The sequence below is a fragment of the Gobio gobio genome, assembly GCF_949357685.1.
Source record: "Gobio gobio genome assembly, chromosome: 7".
NCBI classification, from domain to species: Eukaryota; Metazoa; Chordata; class Actinopteri; order Cypriniformes; family Gobionidae; genus Gobio; species Gobio gobio.
In genome coordinates this window covers 44717382-44731041 of record NC_137103.1, presented here as the reverse complement: position 1 = coordinate 44731041, position 13660 = coordinate 44717382, and the positions used below count along the sequence as shown (strand labels likewise).

Genomic DNA, 13660 nt, shown 5'->3' with positions numbered 1-13660 from the left:
TGGAGTAGATGTCATTTACATTAAGTACAACTATACCACCTTGTTTACTAAACGTATGGTTGGGCCAGGAAAAAATTACGGAAATCACAGTATTATTTAGAGCGGCAATAGTGTAGGGGTAAGACGCATGACAGAAAGTTTTGATGCAAATCGACCCGAGATTCGAATACGCCTTTTGCCGAACTCGCTCTACTCCCTTTTCCCATCACATAGCAAATCGGAAAGGCATTTATTTTCAATAAAAATGAAGAAAATAAGAAAAGTGGAAATAAAGCGTCTAACGTGTTTAATAATAAGTGTTTATCGGTTATGGGTAGGTAAACAGACGTGCTGAATTAGAGACGATAAAAGTGAGTGGGTACAATATCATTGGTTGTGAAAAAAAGTGACATACAATGGTTCTGACGCCCATGCGTTTTTGTGAGATTCACCCAGGGATCATTTGCATTTTCTGTTCATAGGATCGATTACAAATTTATCACCTTTATACCTTCAAAATAATCATCACACTTTTTGAAGTGGTTCTTGTATGTAGACTATTGCTTTCTTCTTCTTTTTTTTACGACAAGAAAACATTTATTTTTTACAGGGTTTGCAAAGAGAGACCACATACAGGAACTGAGACCTGGTTCTCCAGAGGCAACAGCTCTGCTACATTTACCACCTGCAAGTGTAACAACCAAGCGCAGGTGGGTCAAACAGAGCATAACCATCATAACACAAAAAACATTATCACTTATCTTCAATGATGTGCATCTCTCACTGTTTAAATATTGATAAAAAGATCATTAGTGTTTTGATAGCGTGAAGGTGATTGTTGATCACAGCAGGGTTGCACGCCCTTCAGAATTGATTTGAGAATGCCTTTTAAAATCAATTCCTTTGACTTTGAATCAAGGCAGCAAGCAGAATGAAAATTCAACATTCAAATTTAAGGAAACATGGAATGTTTAATAATTCATAATTCAAATAATACTTTTTAAAAATGCTTTCACTTCAAATTACACAAACATGTTATCATTCACAAAACACATTTACTTCAACATTATATTATATTAATTCATGTTTTGAAATACCACCTATAAAGTTTGTATTTAATTTATAAAGATTTATTTTTAATAGCTTTAATTTTATGGATTGAGGACTTAATTTCTCAGAAGACTCTATATCATCAGAATTTATATCCGTTTTAAAAAGATTTAATTAAAACTGTGGTTCTGTATAGAGATTAAAACCAAAGTTTTTTTGGCTGTTTTTCCACAGTATTCAACCAGAGAATTGAACTTAATTTAGGGAAATATGTCAACTGAGGAAAAACAATTACACATTAGAGAGTAAATGGGCATAATTTGTCAACTTAATGATGTAATTAATAATGTTTTGTCACCAAATTTGAGTTGGGCTAATGCAATTTTCTGCTGTGTGCCTTACTTGTAATTTACTTGTAATTGACATGTAATTTAGTAAATTCCTCTTCCTGTTATTTCAAATCAGCTTCCTCTTGTACTCTTGAATTGACAGGGAGCTAATTGTCAAATTCAGAATTTTCCCCAATATTTCATTGCGGTGTCTGCTCAGAATATCACTCACTTTTCTGTCCCTTTCAGTCATGTCCTGCATCAGGTTACCAACCACCTCACCGAAGAAATCCATCATCCCAGATTGTCTACAACCTGACGGGCATCAACATAGAGGACTACCTGCTGTCCACGGCGAATGACTTCATCAGAAACAGGTGAATTTGATAACACATTTCACTTCACATCATTAAACTAAAAGGTAATTCCTTTATGTCATAAATTCAGAATATGGTGAGGTGGGATATTAAGGAATTTATGAACCACTAGTAGGCTCATTAATAATTAAAAAGGAAGCACTTCGGTTTATCCCATCTTTACCATGGCATTTCCGACCAGCTGACATTTTCCAACCTAGTCAAATAGCACACAGCGCTTGGGCATGCTGCTGGCATGAAAATACTTTATTACACCTAAAATAGTAAGGCAAGCATTTATTATTCATACATTGCTCTTCCAAAAAAAATGTAATAAAATACACAACCCTGCTGGCGGGTGGTGGTGAAAATAGTAATAAAAAAGGCAAATCACTGCTCTATCAAGAAATTGGATGAGAATTCAACAAAGGCGTAAAACTAATAATTAAGAGTATATCATGAGGAAAAAGTCTTTAGTGTCTCAAAACACAAAATGTATTGTTAAATAAATTGAGCTTTAATATATAAAGATTTGCAGGCAGTGAGTCCAATTAAAGTTACTAAAAGAGATTTTTAAACCACTCCTTTAACCCTAGAATGCATTAATGCATATACTTCCAGATACTTAATTTGAACAACTTTAAAAGCGATTTTCTCAATATTTCAAAAAAAAAATTTGCACCCTCAGATTCCATATTTTTAAATAGTTATATCTCGGTCAAATATTATTCTAATAAACCATACATCAATGGGAAGCTTATTTATTCAGCTTTCAGATTATGTATAAATCTCTCTCTCACACACACACACACACACACACACACACACACACACACACACACACACACACACACACACACACACACACACACACACACACACACACACACACACACACACACACACACACACACACACACACACACACACACACACACACACACACACACACACACACACACACACACACACACACACACACACACACACATCAATCAATGTTAAGTGGTCTCTTAATTTTTTACAGAGCATTTTTTATATATAGCGTTTTAGTGTCATTGTTCAGCTTAAGTCAGTTCAGAGTTTGTTTAGTTCAATTCAAGTTCATCAATTATTAAACAAGTTCACTTGTTTAAGCAGCTCTACAGAAGACAATAGTGTTGTTATTAATATGGACAACATGTGAACAAGATTTTACTAATATAAGTTGTTTTGTGCTTTGTTTCAGATATGGAGGCTGGGACTTTGGAAAGCCTCTTCCCATTGATCTTAAGTTGGACATGTTAGATGTGCCAGCAAACAGAACCCTTAGTAAGGTAATTTGGATGAGTGATGTTACATTGCCCCAATGGCAAAGTGGCTCATGGTCCCAACGTAGCAGTTTATGTAGATGCTAATTGGCTCTGTTCCAAAACCAAGCTGCCACGTAGGCAGCATTTAAATGCATCATAATCACCCTCCTGATGTGAAAGCTGTTCCAAAAGGTAGGCAGCATAATTATGTTACCTTCTAAGATACCCTTTTGGCATAATTTTAAGGCAATATTGCAGGCAGTAATGCAGTGTTCAGTAAAAAAAAAATACTTTCAAGATAACGAATGAAGCAAGATAAAAGTTCATTCAGTTCCAAAATACAGTAGTTGAGTCTAATTACAAATTGATTTTACACCCAATATTTGTATGAGCTATGTACAGTAACTGTCAAATGTTTGGAAACATTATAATTTTTGAGCACTAATTAAGATTAGTAATATTTCTAAATATTAAACATTTTCCATTTGTATATATTTTAAATAATTTATTCCTGTGATGTCAAAGCGGAATTTCCAGCATCATTACTTCAGTCTTCAGTGTCACATGATCCTTCAGAAATCATTCTAATATCAGGTACTGTATCTTTTGTTAGGATGTTAGGTTGTTCGTTTTCCTGTTAAAGCCTTAAAAGGCAGCTGCCTATGTGGGCAGTAGATGGCAATGCAGCTCAGTACGTTTTGGAACAGAACCTTAGCCTCATGGACAAGATGATTATAGAGTAATTGTGGAGTATTGCATTAATATTTGTGTTCACACAGGTTTGGTATAATCCAGAAGGTCACCACACCATGCCTGCCTACCTCAACAGCCTAAACAACTTCATCCTGAGATCCAGTCTGCCACCTGAGAAACGACAACAATATAGTTAGTTAAACCTCTCTCTCTCTCTCTCTCTCTCTCTCTCTCTCTCTCTCTCTCTCTCTCTCTCTCATCTCTCTCTCTCTCTCCTCTCTCTCTCTCTCTCTCTCTCTCTCTCTCTCTCTCTCTCTCTCTCCTATCTCTCTCTCTCTCTCTCTCTCTCTCATTTTGTAAGGTTTTGTAGATTCTAGTTATCTCTTAAAATCTATAAAATTTAACGCACACTGTTGTTCAAAAGTTTGCGGTTCGTTTTTTTGTGAAGAAAAATTAATACTTTTATTCAGCAAGGACGCATTCAATTGTAAAAAGCTACCCTAAAGACATTTATAATGATAATTGTATATTTTAAATCCTGAAAAAAGTTTCCCTAAATATTACCAAATCAGCATATTAAATGATTTATGAAAGATGATTAATATTTGTACTATATTTTTGACCAAATAAATCCAGCCTTGATGAGCATAAGAGACTTCTTTCAAAAGCATTACAAATCTTACCCACCCCAAACTTTTTAACAGTAGTGCATATCTAATAATTTGTATAAGTTGTATAACAGATAAAATGTGTTATGCATCCTGAGCTTTCATTTTTGTGTGCTTAGTTTTTGCGTATCTAGAGTTTTGCAGCATAAAGTCTAATCCACTTAGCAGCTTATTCTGAGCAAGAACCGCCCACTTAGACAGGAGCAGACCTTCTCACTGACTGCAAAGATCCCAACCATGTTATTTTTGTTTTCATATGTAATAATTACTGTTTATCTGAAATATGCCTTTTTGCAATATGCTGAAATATCACCCTTGCCCTCTAAGACAATAATGACAATAAAAAATTGTAATGCCACTACCCTTAGACAGGGGGCAGTGTGTCTATTCTGTCTCCCACCATAAGGCAGAGTGGTCTGAATGCTAATTAGAGGTGCTGAGAACTGAAATGAAGGAATAGAGCTGGTCTTATTTCAACACTGCCAGACTGGCCCAGTGGCTGAGATTCACTGTCCGCCTTCAGGCAAGCAAGATTAATGCAATCCAAGCAGTCAATAATGGAAAGGGGGGATGCATTCATTCAAATGTAGCCAGTGAACTCATTCAGGGCAAAACAGAGCATAAATTCAGCAAAGATTCATGGGAGGAGCAGATTGCCGATCACGTGTTGGCCAGGCAAGTGTGTATTTTCTCATGTGCTAAAATCTCTCTTTACAGCTATCTCCATATCCAGCCACCCTTACCCTGGCCAAGTGCAAGACGAGGATATCATGTAAGAGCACACACACACACACACACACACACACACACACACACAAGCACGTCCTTCTGTCTGGCAGCTAAAGCTGATAAAGTACTCTGTGGGACCAAATACAGACTGAGCATATTAGTTGGGCTGGTACCAAATCACAGACCCAGTGGTGGGGAAAAGAAAGCAATCAGCCAAATGATGGGCTTTAGATAAGATATGCAAACATTGCTCTGACATTTTCATTCTAGTGGAGCACTTGAACTAATGTAATTTGACTCCTGTATTTACTCCTCTTTGATTTTTTTCCTGAGCTTGGCTTATTGATTACTAACCCAATATAATGTGTGTTTACTCTGAAGGTGGTTCGGAGGTTAATTGATTCAACATCGCCACCCAAACATGCTTGTATTTTGAACACTGTGGGCAATTTCAACCGTGCCTAACTTTGAAAGACACGCTCTGTAAAATGAGTGCAATTGTTTTAGTCTCACAGCTGGGATGAGTCTGGCTTGACGCCTGCTACTTAGGCTTAGGCTGAGGGGAAAAACATGCAGAGAAGGCAAGTCAAATAGAGAAGAATAGATTGGCTACTCAAAATGAGTAGCTGAAAAGAGCAGAAAATAATGTATTCGTTTTCCAGATACTTTAAATCAAAAGCAAAGTCCCTTTAAGGCAAGTCAAAGCACTTGGCGGCCATATTGGTAACAGCCTCAGGCCGCTGTTTCAAGTACAAATAGAGTGCTGCAGGAATGAGTCCTAAAACCCAGAAATTATTTAGCATTTTTCAACTTCTGGTTCCTCATGCCGCACTGGAAAACTCATCTACTCACTATAGTCCATTTTTAAAGTCTTGTTGTATTAATACTCACGCGCTTACCATTCTAACTCAAACTTTACCACTTGTAGATTTAAATAAAGCTTAAAATATTTGTTGGGGACATTGAAGTCAAGCGACTGTGGTGTAGTTCGTTTATAGACTAACTTTTGTATAGACTAAGCTTATTTTCTGACATAATCAAAAAGCCAATGGAAAAAGCTCTATTGACTTTTTGTTGAGGGAACCAGAGTGATCTAGGTTGGCGTACAAAATTACGCCATTCCCACAGTAGTCTATTGTATTTACTTCAAAATCTCAAAAACTGTGAAGATTATGTATCAGTAACATTTTAATGTGTGATTGCTAACCTTGTCTCATACCTGATAATCATAATCTGATTGGCTGATGGCAGCCATATTTACTTATTTGTTTTTTAAAGTTGTCATCTTAGTTAAGACCAAATCGATCTTAACCGCCTTAACCATAGTTTAGCACCATTTTGTCATGATGTTTATAATTTTTATAGTTTCAACAACTGCCTGAAAAAGTTTTCTGTGAGTAAAACCAAATGTAATGAAAATGACTTATTCAGGAATTATAGCAAAATAGACAATGTCCAACAGTCTTCATTTGCGTCAGACAGCCACGTTGAATTCAAAGTAATAAAAAGTGCTTCAATAGGATCGAGTCAACCTTGGGAGGCAGTAAGAAAACGTTCCAAAATTGTCTAGGAGAGTCTGAAGCTGTAGACAAGTACGTTCTAAGTAGTTTCTTATCCATTGACTTCAGTGATCAACCAACCGAGCCCTTTCTTATCTGAATATAAAATGATTCTCGCTTCTGCATTCATGCTCAACTCTCTGTGGTATGGGCCTCTTTCCCTGAGATGAGTTCATTCTTATTTGTCTTCCATTTTTGAGTTCTTGGGAGCAGAGCTGGGACGCAAAGGGGCAGCATTAAAGGCAAAAGCTCAGCTGGTGACTGCTAGAAAAAGAAGTGTCCTGCTGAGACTGAACTCTTGATCGTCTCTGACTCTGTCTTACACATTTCTCACAGATAGAGAGATCTTAATTCTCATGGCTTTCATGTTTTCTCCTCACTGTGTCTGGTGCCGTTGTAAATGCATCAGGCTTGACTGAAGAACAGTGTTAAGCTCATGTGTGAGACTGTTGGAAATGTGAAGTGCAGTTTGTATTGTAAGGGTAAGACAGCAGGATATGCTTTTAAAACCTGTCTCGAACTGCACCGCTGCTGCAGAATAACAGGCTGTTGTTGTTTTTGTTTTTTTGCAGGTGTATCCCATTCACTTTTTTATTTCATGTCTCTGATCTTATTATATATAGAACAGAAAATAGTTATTTTAATTGTAATATTTCACAATATTACTGTTTTCTGTATTGACCGACCCTAAACGTTAGCATAAAACATAAACAATAAAATCTAAATATATTTATAAAATGCACCAATATATCATTTATAGTATTTTTTTCTATTTCTATATTCTATTGTAAAGGGACACACGAGGTCATATACTCTGAACTTGCATGTCTTGAGGTCCATTTCCTCAATATTGAGATCTTTCTTTTTTGTATCCTCAAGGGTGGGCGCTTTGGTCAGCATCCTGGTTGCGCTCTGTGTCCTCACTGGCTACTCCATCATGACTGCCAGCTTTGTCATCTATGAGGTTCAGGAACATCACACGGGCTCCAAGAGACTCCAACAGATCTCTGGCATCAGTGAACCTTTTTACTGGATCATCAACTTCTTCTATGATATGGTACTAGTTGACAGAGTTCAGCCTTTTAGATCTGTTGCGTTGATCTAAAACATCGAAAAAACTAAACTATGGACTACATGATGAGCATGCAGTAACAATAAGCATTTGTGCCTGTGCTCAGATTATATAATTAATTTAATATTCATAAAAATATAGACTGTTTGTATAATTACGAGGTCTTTTCTGTTGCATTGCAGACTCTTTACATGATTCCCGTGGTCCTTTCGGTGGCGATGATAGCAGCGTTCCAGCTCCCAGCCTTCACAGAGAGGCAGAACCTTGGCGCGGTCACACTTCTGCTGGTGCTATTTGGGTCAGCATACATTAGAGTCCCTTTACCACCAGAGATTTTCCTGTCACAAGACAGACATCTCATTAGAACGTCTCAGTGCTGACAGGTCCTCAAGGCACTAGAGCTTCATGAATGTATTATTCAGCAAATGCTACACGTTGCGGCATTGGCAAAGGGGAAGTTTTAGTTAATGCACCGTCTTTCAGGTAAACACAGGCTCTCTGCTAGAAAGAGGAGAGCTGCTTGAAGCTTTCCTGCAAGGCCTGGGCTCTGAAGAAGCGATTTCACACACTTCGTCACCCAGTTAATTGCATTGTGGAGGGCAGTGAGGCCACTCACAGTCAGTCTTTAGGCTTCAGAGCTCTAGGCTGCTTGGGAGGCCCTTCATTGTGTGAAGTCAGCAGTCTGGCCCGCATTCATCCGCCTGTGAGCTCACCAGCTCTTGGCCCATAAATAACCACACATCACAGCGATCCGACCACTTTCCCTTCAACCTGCTTAATTGCTTTTGTTTAGCTGAGCGGTGTGGACTTTCCACCACTAACAATACACGCACACAGGCCGACAAACGTGCACATATACACACACGGTACCCCCTCAGTTTAAACACATCCTCTTCCTTGACCCCGCCACCCCAATCACCAAGAGTAATGAATAAAAAACCAGATCATTCTGTAGAGCTGAAGAGTAGAGAGAATGCTTCACGAAGAGGAAATAGATGAACTCATTTATCTTCTGGCTTCTTAGCTCAACTGTGGAATATATTCTCTCTCTCTCTTTGCTAAACTCAAAGCAGAAGTCTTACTATAGTTCTTTAGTCTTCCTCCATGTTGTAATTCTTTTCAGACATTTTTTTAAGCTTGCCACTTACCACATTGATTTCATTGTTTCTTTTCAGCTTCTCCACCTTCCCTTGGATGTACCTAATGTCTGCGATATTCAAGGATACAGAGATGGCCTTCATCGGTTATGTTTGCATCAATCTCTTCATCAGTATCAACACTATCATCTCCACATCTATTATCTACTTCCTGGGCCAGCTTAACCAGAATGACCTGGTGAGAGAAGAGTCAGAGGGACATTTCACCCCAAAATGAAAAACAAAAACAAATTCGAATTATATTTTGGCAAAAATTACTAAAAAACAATTTTAAGAAATTTTTGAATTTTTGCTTTGTGATATTTTTTTCATGACAATTGAGCACATTTATTGCCCTCAAATTTTCATAACCGATAATCCTTTTTTTAAATGATTTTGTAAGTAGGGACATATACTACCATTCAAAGGTTTGGGGTCGATAATATTTTTTATAAACTATATATTTTAAATAATATATTTTAAAATTATAAAAAAAATTCTGTGATGGCAAAGCTGAATTTTCAGCATCATTACTCCAGTGTCAGTGTCAGAAATCATTCTAATGCTGATTTGGTGCTCAAGAAACATTTCTTATTATTATCAATGTTGAAAACAATTGTGCTGCATGATATTTTTTGGGAAGCAGTGATAATTATTTTCAGGGTTTTTGATGAATGGAAAGTTCAAAAGAACAGCATTGGTCTGAAATAGAAATAACTAACATTAAACTGTCACTTTTGATCAGTTTAATCCATCCTTGCTGAATAAAAGTATAGAAAGGTAAAATGTAGCGTATAGAATAAAATAGAATAGAGAATATAGAACATTCAAATAAATTTCCACCAAGCAATAAAATTATCAACAAAATAGACAGTAGCTTTGCTCATTGTCCTTCTCTAACTTGATCTCACTGTCCATTTTAGAGCATCCAGGATGTGTACCGCACCATGACCAACATATTCCTAGTCTTCCCTCAATTCAGCTTTGGCAATGGGTTGATGGAGTTGACAAGGGTTGACATGCAGGTGCAAATCTTGAGCGGTTTCGGGGTGGATGCCTACAAGAACCCCTTCAGCATGGATGTTCTGGGCTGGATGTACATTTCCATGTTCCTGCAGGGTTTCATCTGCTTCACGCTCCGCCTGCTACTTAACAAGACACTCCTTCGCAAAGTCAGGTATACCTGAGGCTCTGGCACTATTGATTGAAAGTGGTTAGTCGATCCTTTTACCCTATAGCTGTCTTATTTTTGTGCATTTGTGTTTTCTTTACAGACGTGTATTCTGCAGGAAGAGAAACGTTGTTCAGAGCTATAGCCCCAATGAAGATGAAGATGTGGTGGCTGAAAGCTTGCGTGTGGACCGTGGGGATGCGAGTGCGGATATTCTCCAGGTTAATCAGCTGACTAAGGTGTACCAAAACCTGAGCAAGAGGGTGCAGGCGGTGAAAAGGCTGTCTGTTGGCATCCCAGCTGGCGAGGTCTGTACCATTTGCATAGTAACATTTATTATGAGAGCATTTACATGCACAAGAATATTCCAGTCAACATAAATTTGCAATACATTTTGCTTTCGTAATAAGATGTATTTCCGATTATCAACAAGAATTTATCATTGCTTTTGTGCATTGTGAATTAATTGGACTGTGAAAAGTGGGTGTTCTTTTCTAGTATGAAAAATAATAATACTTGGAGGCTAAGAATGTATACTATGCAAGTAAATTGGGTCAATTCAGATCAAAGATCAAAATGCTTGTTCTGATTGTTATGCTTCAAACTGAAAAGAAAAAAAAGTTGATGACCAGAATATGGATCTTAATCATAAAATGTGCATGTAGATGTGGTCACCGAGGGGAAATGCAGCTATGTATACACAGAAATTCTTGTTTAAGGCACTTTGCATATGCTGTGCTTGTGTTAAGAATAATCAATGAAAGCAAAACATTCAATGTAAATGAATGGAAGCTCAATATCTTCCTTAGTGCTTTGGATTGCTGGGAGTCAATGGTGCAGGGAAGACCACTACCTTTAAGATGCTGACAGGAGACATTAGCCCTACCGATGGCTCAGCTAAGATCCGTGACATTGACGGGTACTTTTCTTTCCCCTTTTACAAACTACATCTGGTACCTTTACTGTTGCTCACCTTCTTCTTCTGATGCATTTTACTAGACATTTGTGCTGGGTTTCATTGCATGTTCATAAATCTACCTGGCCTGTGTCCTCAGGAGGATGGTTGACATCATAGACTGCAGGAGAGAGGGCATAAACATTGGTTACTGCCCCCAGGTGGACGCACTGGATGACCTCCTGACTGGAGAAGAACATCTCTATTTTTACGCCCGCATCAGGGGCATCTCCAAGAGGGAGACTGACCGGGTAAGGTCACAGCTATATCAACATCTATTTTGTTCTGGCAAAGGCCAGCTTCTTATCAAAGTGACCTACAAACAGTGCATGTTTTCGGTTGTAATGTGACCTGTGGGTGTAGTTGTCATTTTATGTACAAAAATTACAGTATTCGATACCAGTGAAATTTGAAGTTTCGCAATACCAATTTCAAGAGATCAAATGTTGGGGGTCAGTAACATTTAAATAATACCTTAATACCAATATAAAATCAAATAATATCAATATCAATAAATAATATAAAATTTATCAAAAGTGATCAGTGCATTTATAATGTTACAAACAATTCTATTTCAAATAAATGCTGTTCTTTTGAACTTTCTATTCATCAAGGAATCCTGAAAAAATTTCACAGTTTCAACAAAAAAAGCAGCACAACTGTTTTCAACATTGATAATTATATAAAATGTGTCTTAAAGGGATAGTTCACCCAAAAATGAAAATTAGCCCATAATTTACTCACCCTCAAGTCATTCTAGGTTTGTATGGCATTCTTCTTTCAGACTAATAAAATATGAGTTATATTACAAAAGTCCAGACTAATCCAAGCATTAGAATTGGATTCATAGTTGCTCTGTTTTTGAAGTCCATAAAAAGTGCATCTGTCCATCAAATAACTGCTCCACGTGGCTCCGGGGTGTTAATAAAGGCCTTCTGAAGCAAATCGACGAGTTTGTGTAAGAAAAATATCCATATTTAAAATTTTATCAAGTAAACTTTCGGCCGACCGCCTTACGTGGAAAAGTGTTGAATGTTGAAAGTGAAACTCAAGATGCATACTTGACGTCATGACGAGCCTACCTGGTCACGTTAGTCTTTCGATCGGCAGGGGAACTTTCAACAATTTTTCCATAAATTGAACAGGGAAGGCGGTCGGCCGAAAGTTTACTTTATAAAGTTTTAAATATGGATATTTTTCTTACACAAACGCATCGATTCGCTTCGGAAGGCCGGTTCAAACAGACAGTCAAGTGACACTGAAGTCTGGAGTCCTTTTGACATCCCTGCTTATATGCAACTAAATGTTTGCCGCTAATATAGTTTGCTGTTTGGAAATGAGAGGGAAGATACGAGGTGTTGCAGACAGCTGTCTGTTCATATCATGTCACATCTCACTGACTGACTGACATCATTTAACCCTCTAAGAAAGATTTGCATCTGTTTTTCGTCAAGTGTCACTCTAGCCTGATGACGTATTTCCACATATGTAAAAACATGTCAGGAAATGGAGGTTTAACAGCTGTTCTGAAAGCACCAGCATATAGTGGGATTGAGATGCTGCTGCAGCGTCACCAGTTTTAAACAACTTTGCAATGCGGGTCTGCCGGTGACCCGCTTGGCCAGCACTAACCATCATCGACCCACCTGGAAATCCCTGCTGGACTTCTCAGTAGGATGTGAATAGATCTCAGTTTGGTATTGTCCGAGTATTGCATTTGACAGGAAATGGTTGGCTCTTCTCCACATTGATTAATGAGGAAGCTAATTAATCTTGCATTCTCCCTGGATTATTGGTAAAAAGCACTTGCCTTTGGCTGCAGATGTGAACTCTTTATCAGTTTTCTTAAAGATAGAAACACTGGTCTGAGGAAATATAGCTTGCATAAAAGGTTGCTATGTCATATTAGCAAGTTATTATGAAAGTCGGAATAGTGGTCCTATTAAACAATGGGTTATTAACAGCTGTGCGTAACACTGTAGCATGCCTTGTATTGCTCTTATACAGCAGCAGCATTCTAAATATGAAAAAAGTTACTGTTCAATAAATAATTCAATGTATGGATTAAATGAGCCTCTAAATCAAATTTTAGAGTCGGAGCCATCCATTTTTGTAATGCAGGACCAGCCGTGCTGTTTTCAACAGCTAAATTGCTGAAGATACACTTGAGAACTGTTTAGATGATCAATCACACTGCGTTGTCTATTTTGTCTTTATTGAATCCTGCACAATATTTTGATCTAGAAGGCTTAAACTTAAACTGAATATATCAACTCCATTATGATCAGAGACTGACACACACATTATGACATTGTGAGCACATGGCTCTAACATGCGCATAACTCTCTGTCACTCACTTTTTCCTCTAATTTAATTCGGGGTTGTCTCTACTGATACTTTAGCCGCTGGTTAGCCTGCGGAGAAAGGATCTCAAATAATGCACATAATGACGTGAAAATGAAGCAGAACTTTCAGCAAGATGAGTCATCCACATAAATTGTGAAAACAGAGTTCCTTTGTAGATAAAAGTCGAAAGGAAGATGCTTTATATGAAGGTTGCCACCTACAGTATTTGATTACACTAATGTGACAATTCAAATTTAAAAATGAAAATGTATTGTTTACTCAACATCATGTTGTTTTAGAACTACATAATTTGCCAAGGTAAATG

At 37.6% G+C, this 13660-nt stretch overlaps 1 protein-coding gene across 1 annotated transcript in view; it reads left to right on the top strand.

Annotated features, from left to right (window-relative positions):
• The window catches only part of abca12 (ATP-binding cassette, sub-family A (ABC1), member 12), a gene marked incomplete at its 5' end in the record, with an annotated part of 49234 nt that overhangs the window by 24735 nt on the left and 10839 nt on the right, over positions 1-13660 (top strand). Inside the window, 12 exons of the mRNA XM_079821328.1 lie at positions 590-689; positions 1608-1735; positions 2943-3030; positions 3786-3891; positions 5085-5139; positions 7535-7712; positions 7910-8025; positions 8903-9062; positions 9787-10040; positions 10138-10342; positions 10844-10953; positions 11090-11240. Of these exons, the coding sequence (XP_079677454.1) occupies positions 590-689; positions 1608-1735; positions 2943-3030; positions 3786-3891; positions 5085-5139; positions 7535-7712; positions 7910-8025; positions 8903-9062; positions 9787-10040; positions 10138-10342; positions 10844-10953; positions 11090-11240 (1651 nt within the window). The remainder of the gene's footprint in view (positions 1-589; positions 690-1607; positions 1736-2942; positions 3031-3785; positions 3892-5084; positions 5140-7534; positions 7713-7909; positions 8026-8902; positions 9063-9786; positions 10041-10137; positions 10343-10843; positions 10954-11089; positions 11241-13660) is intronic.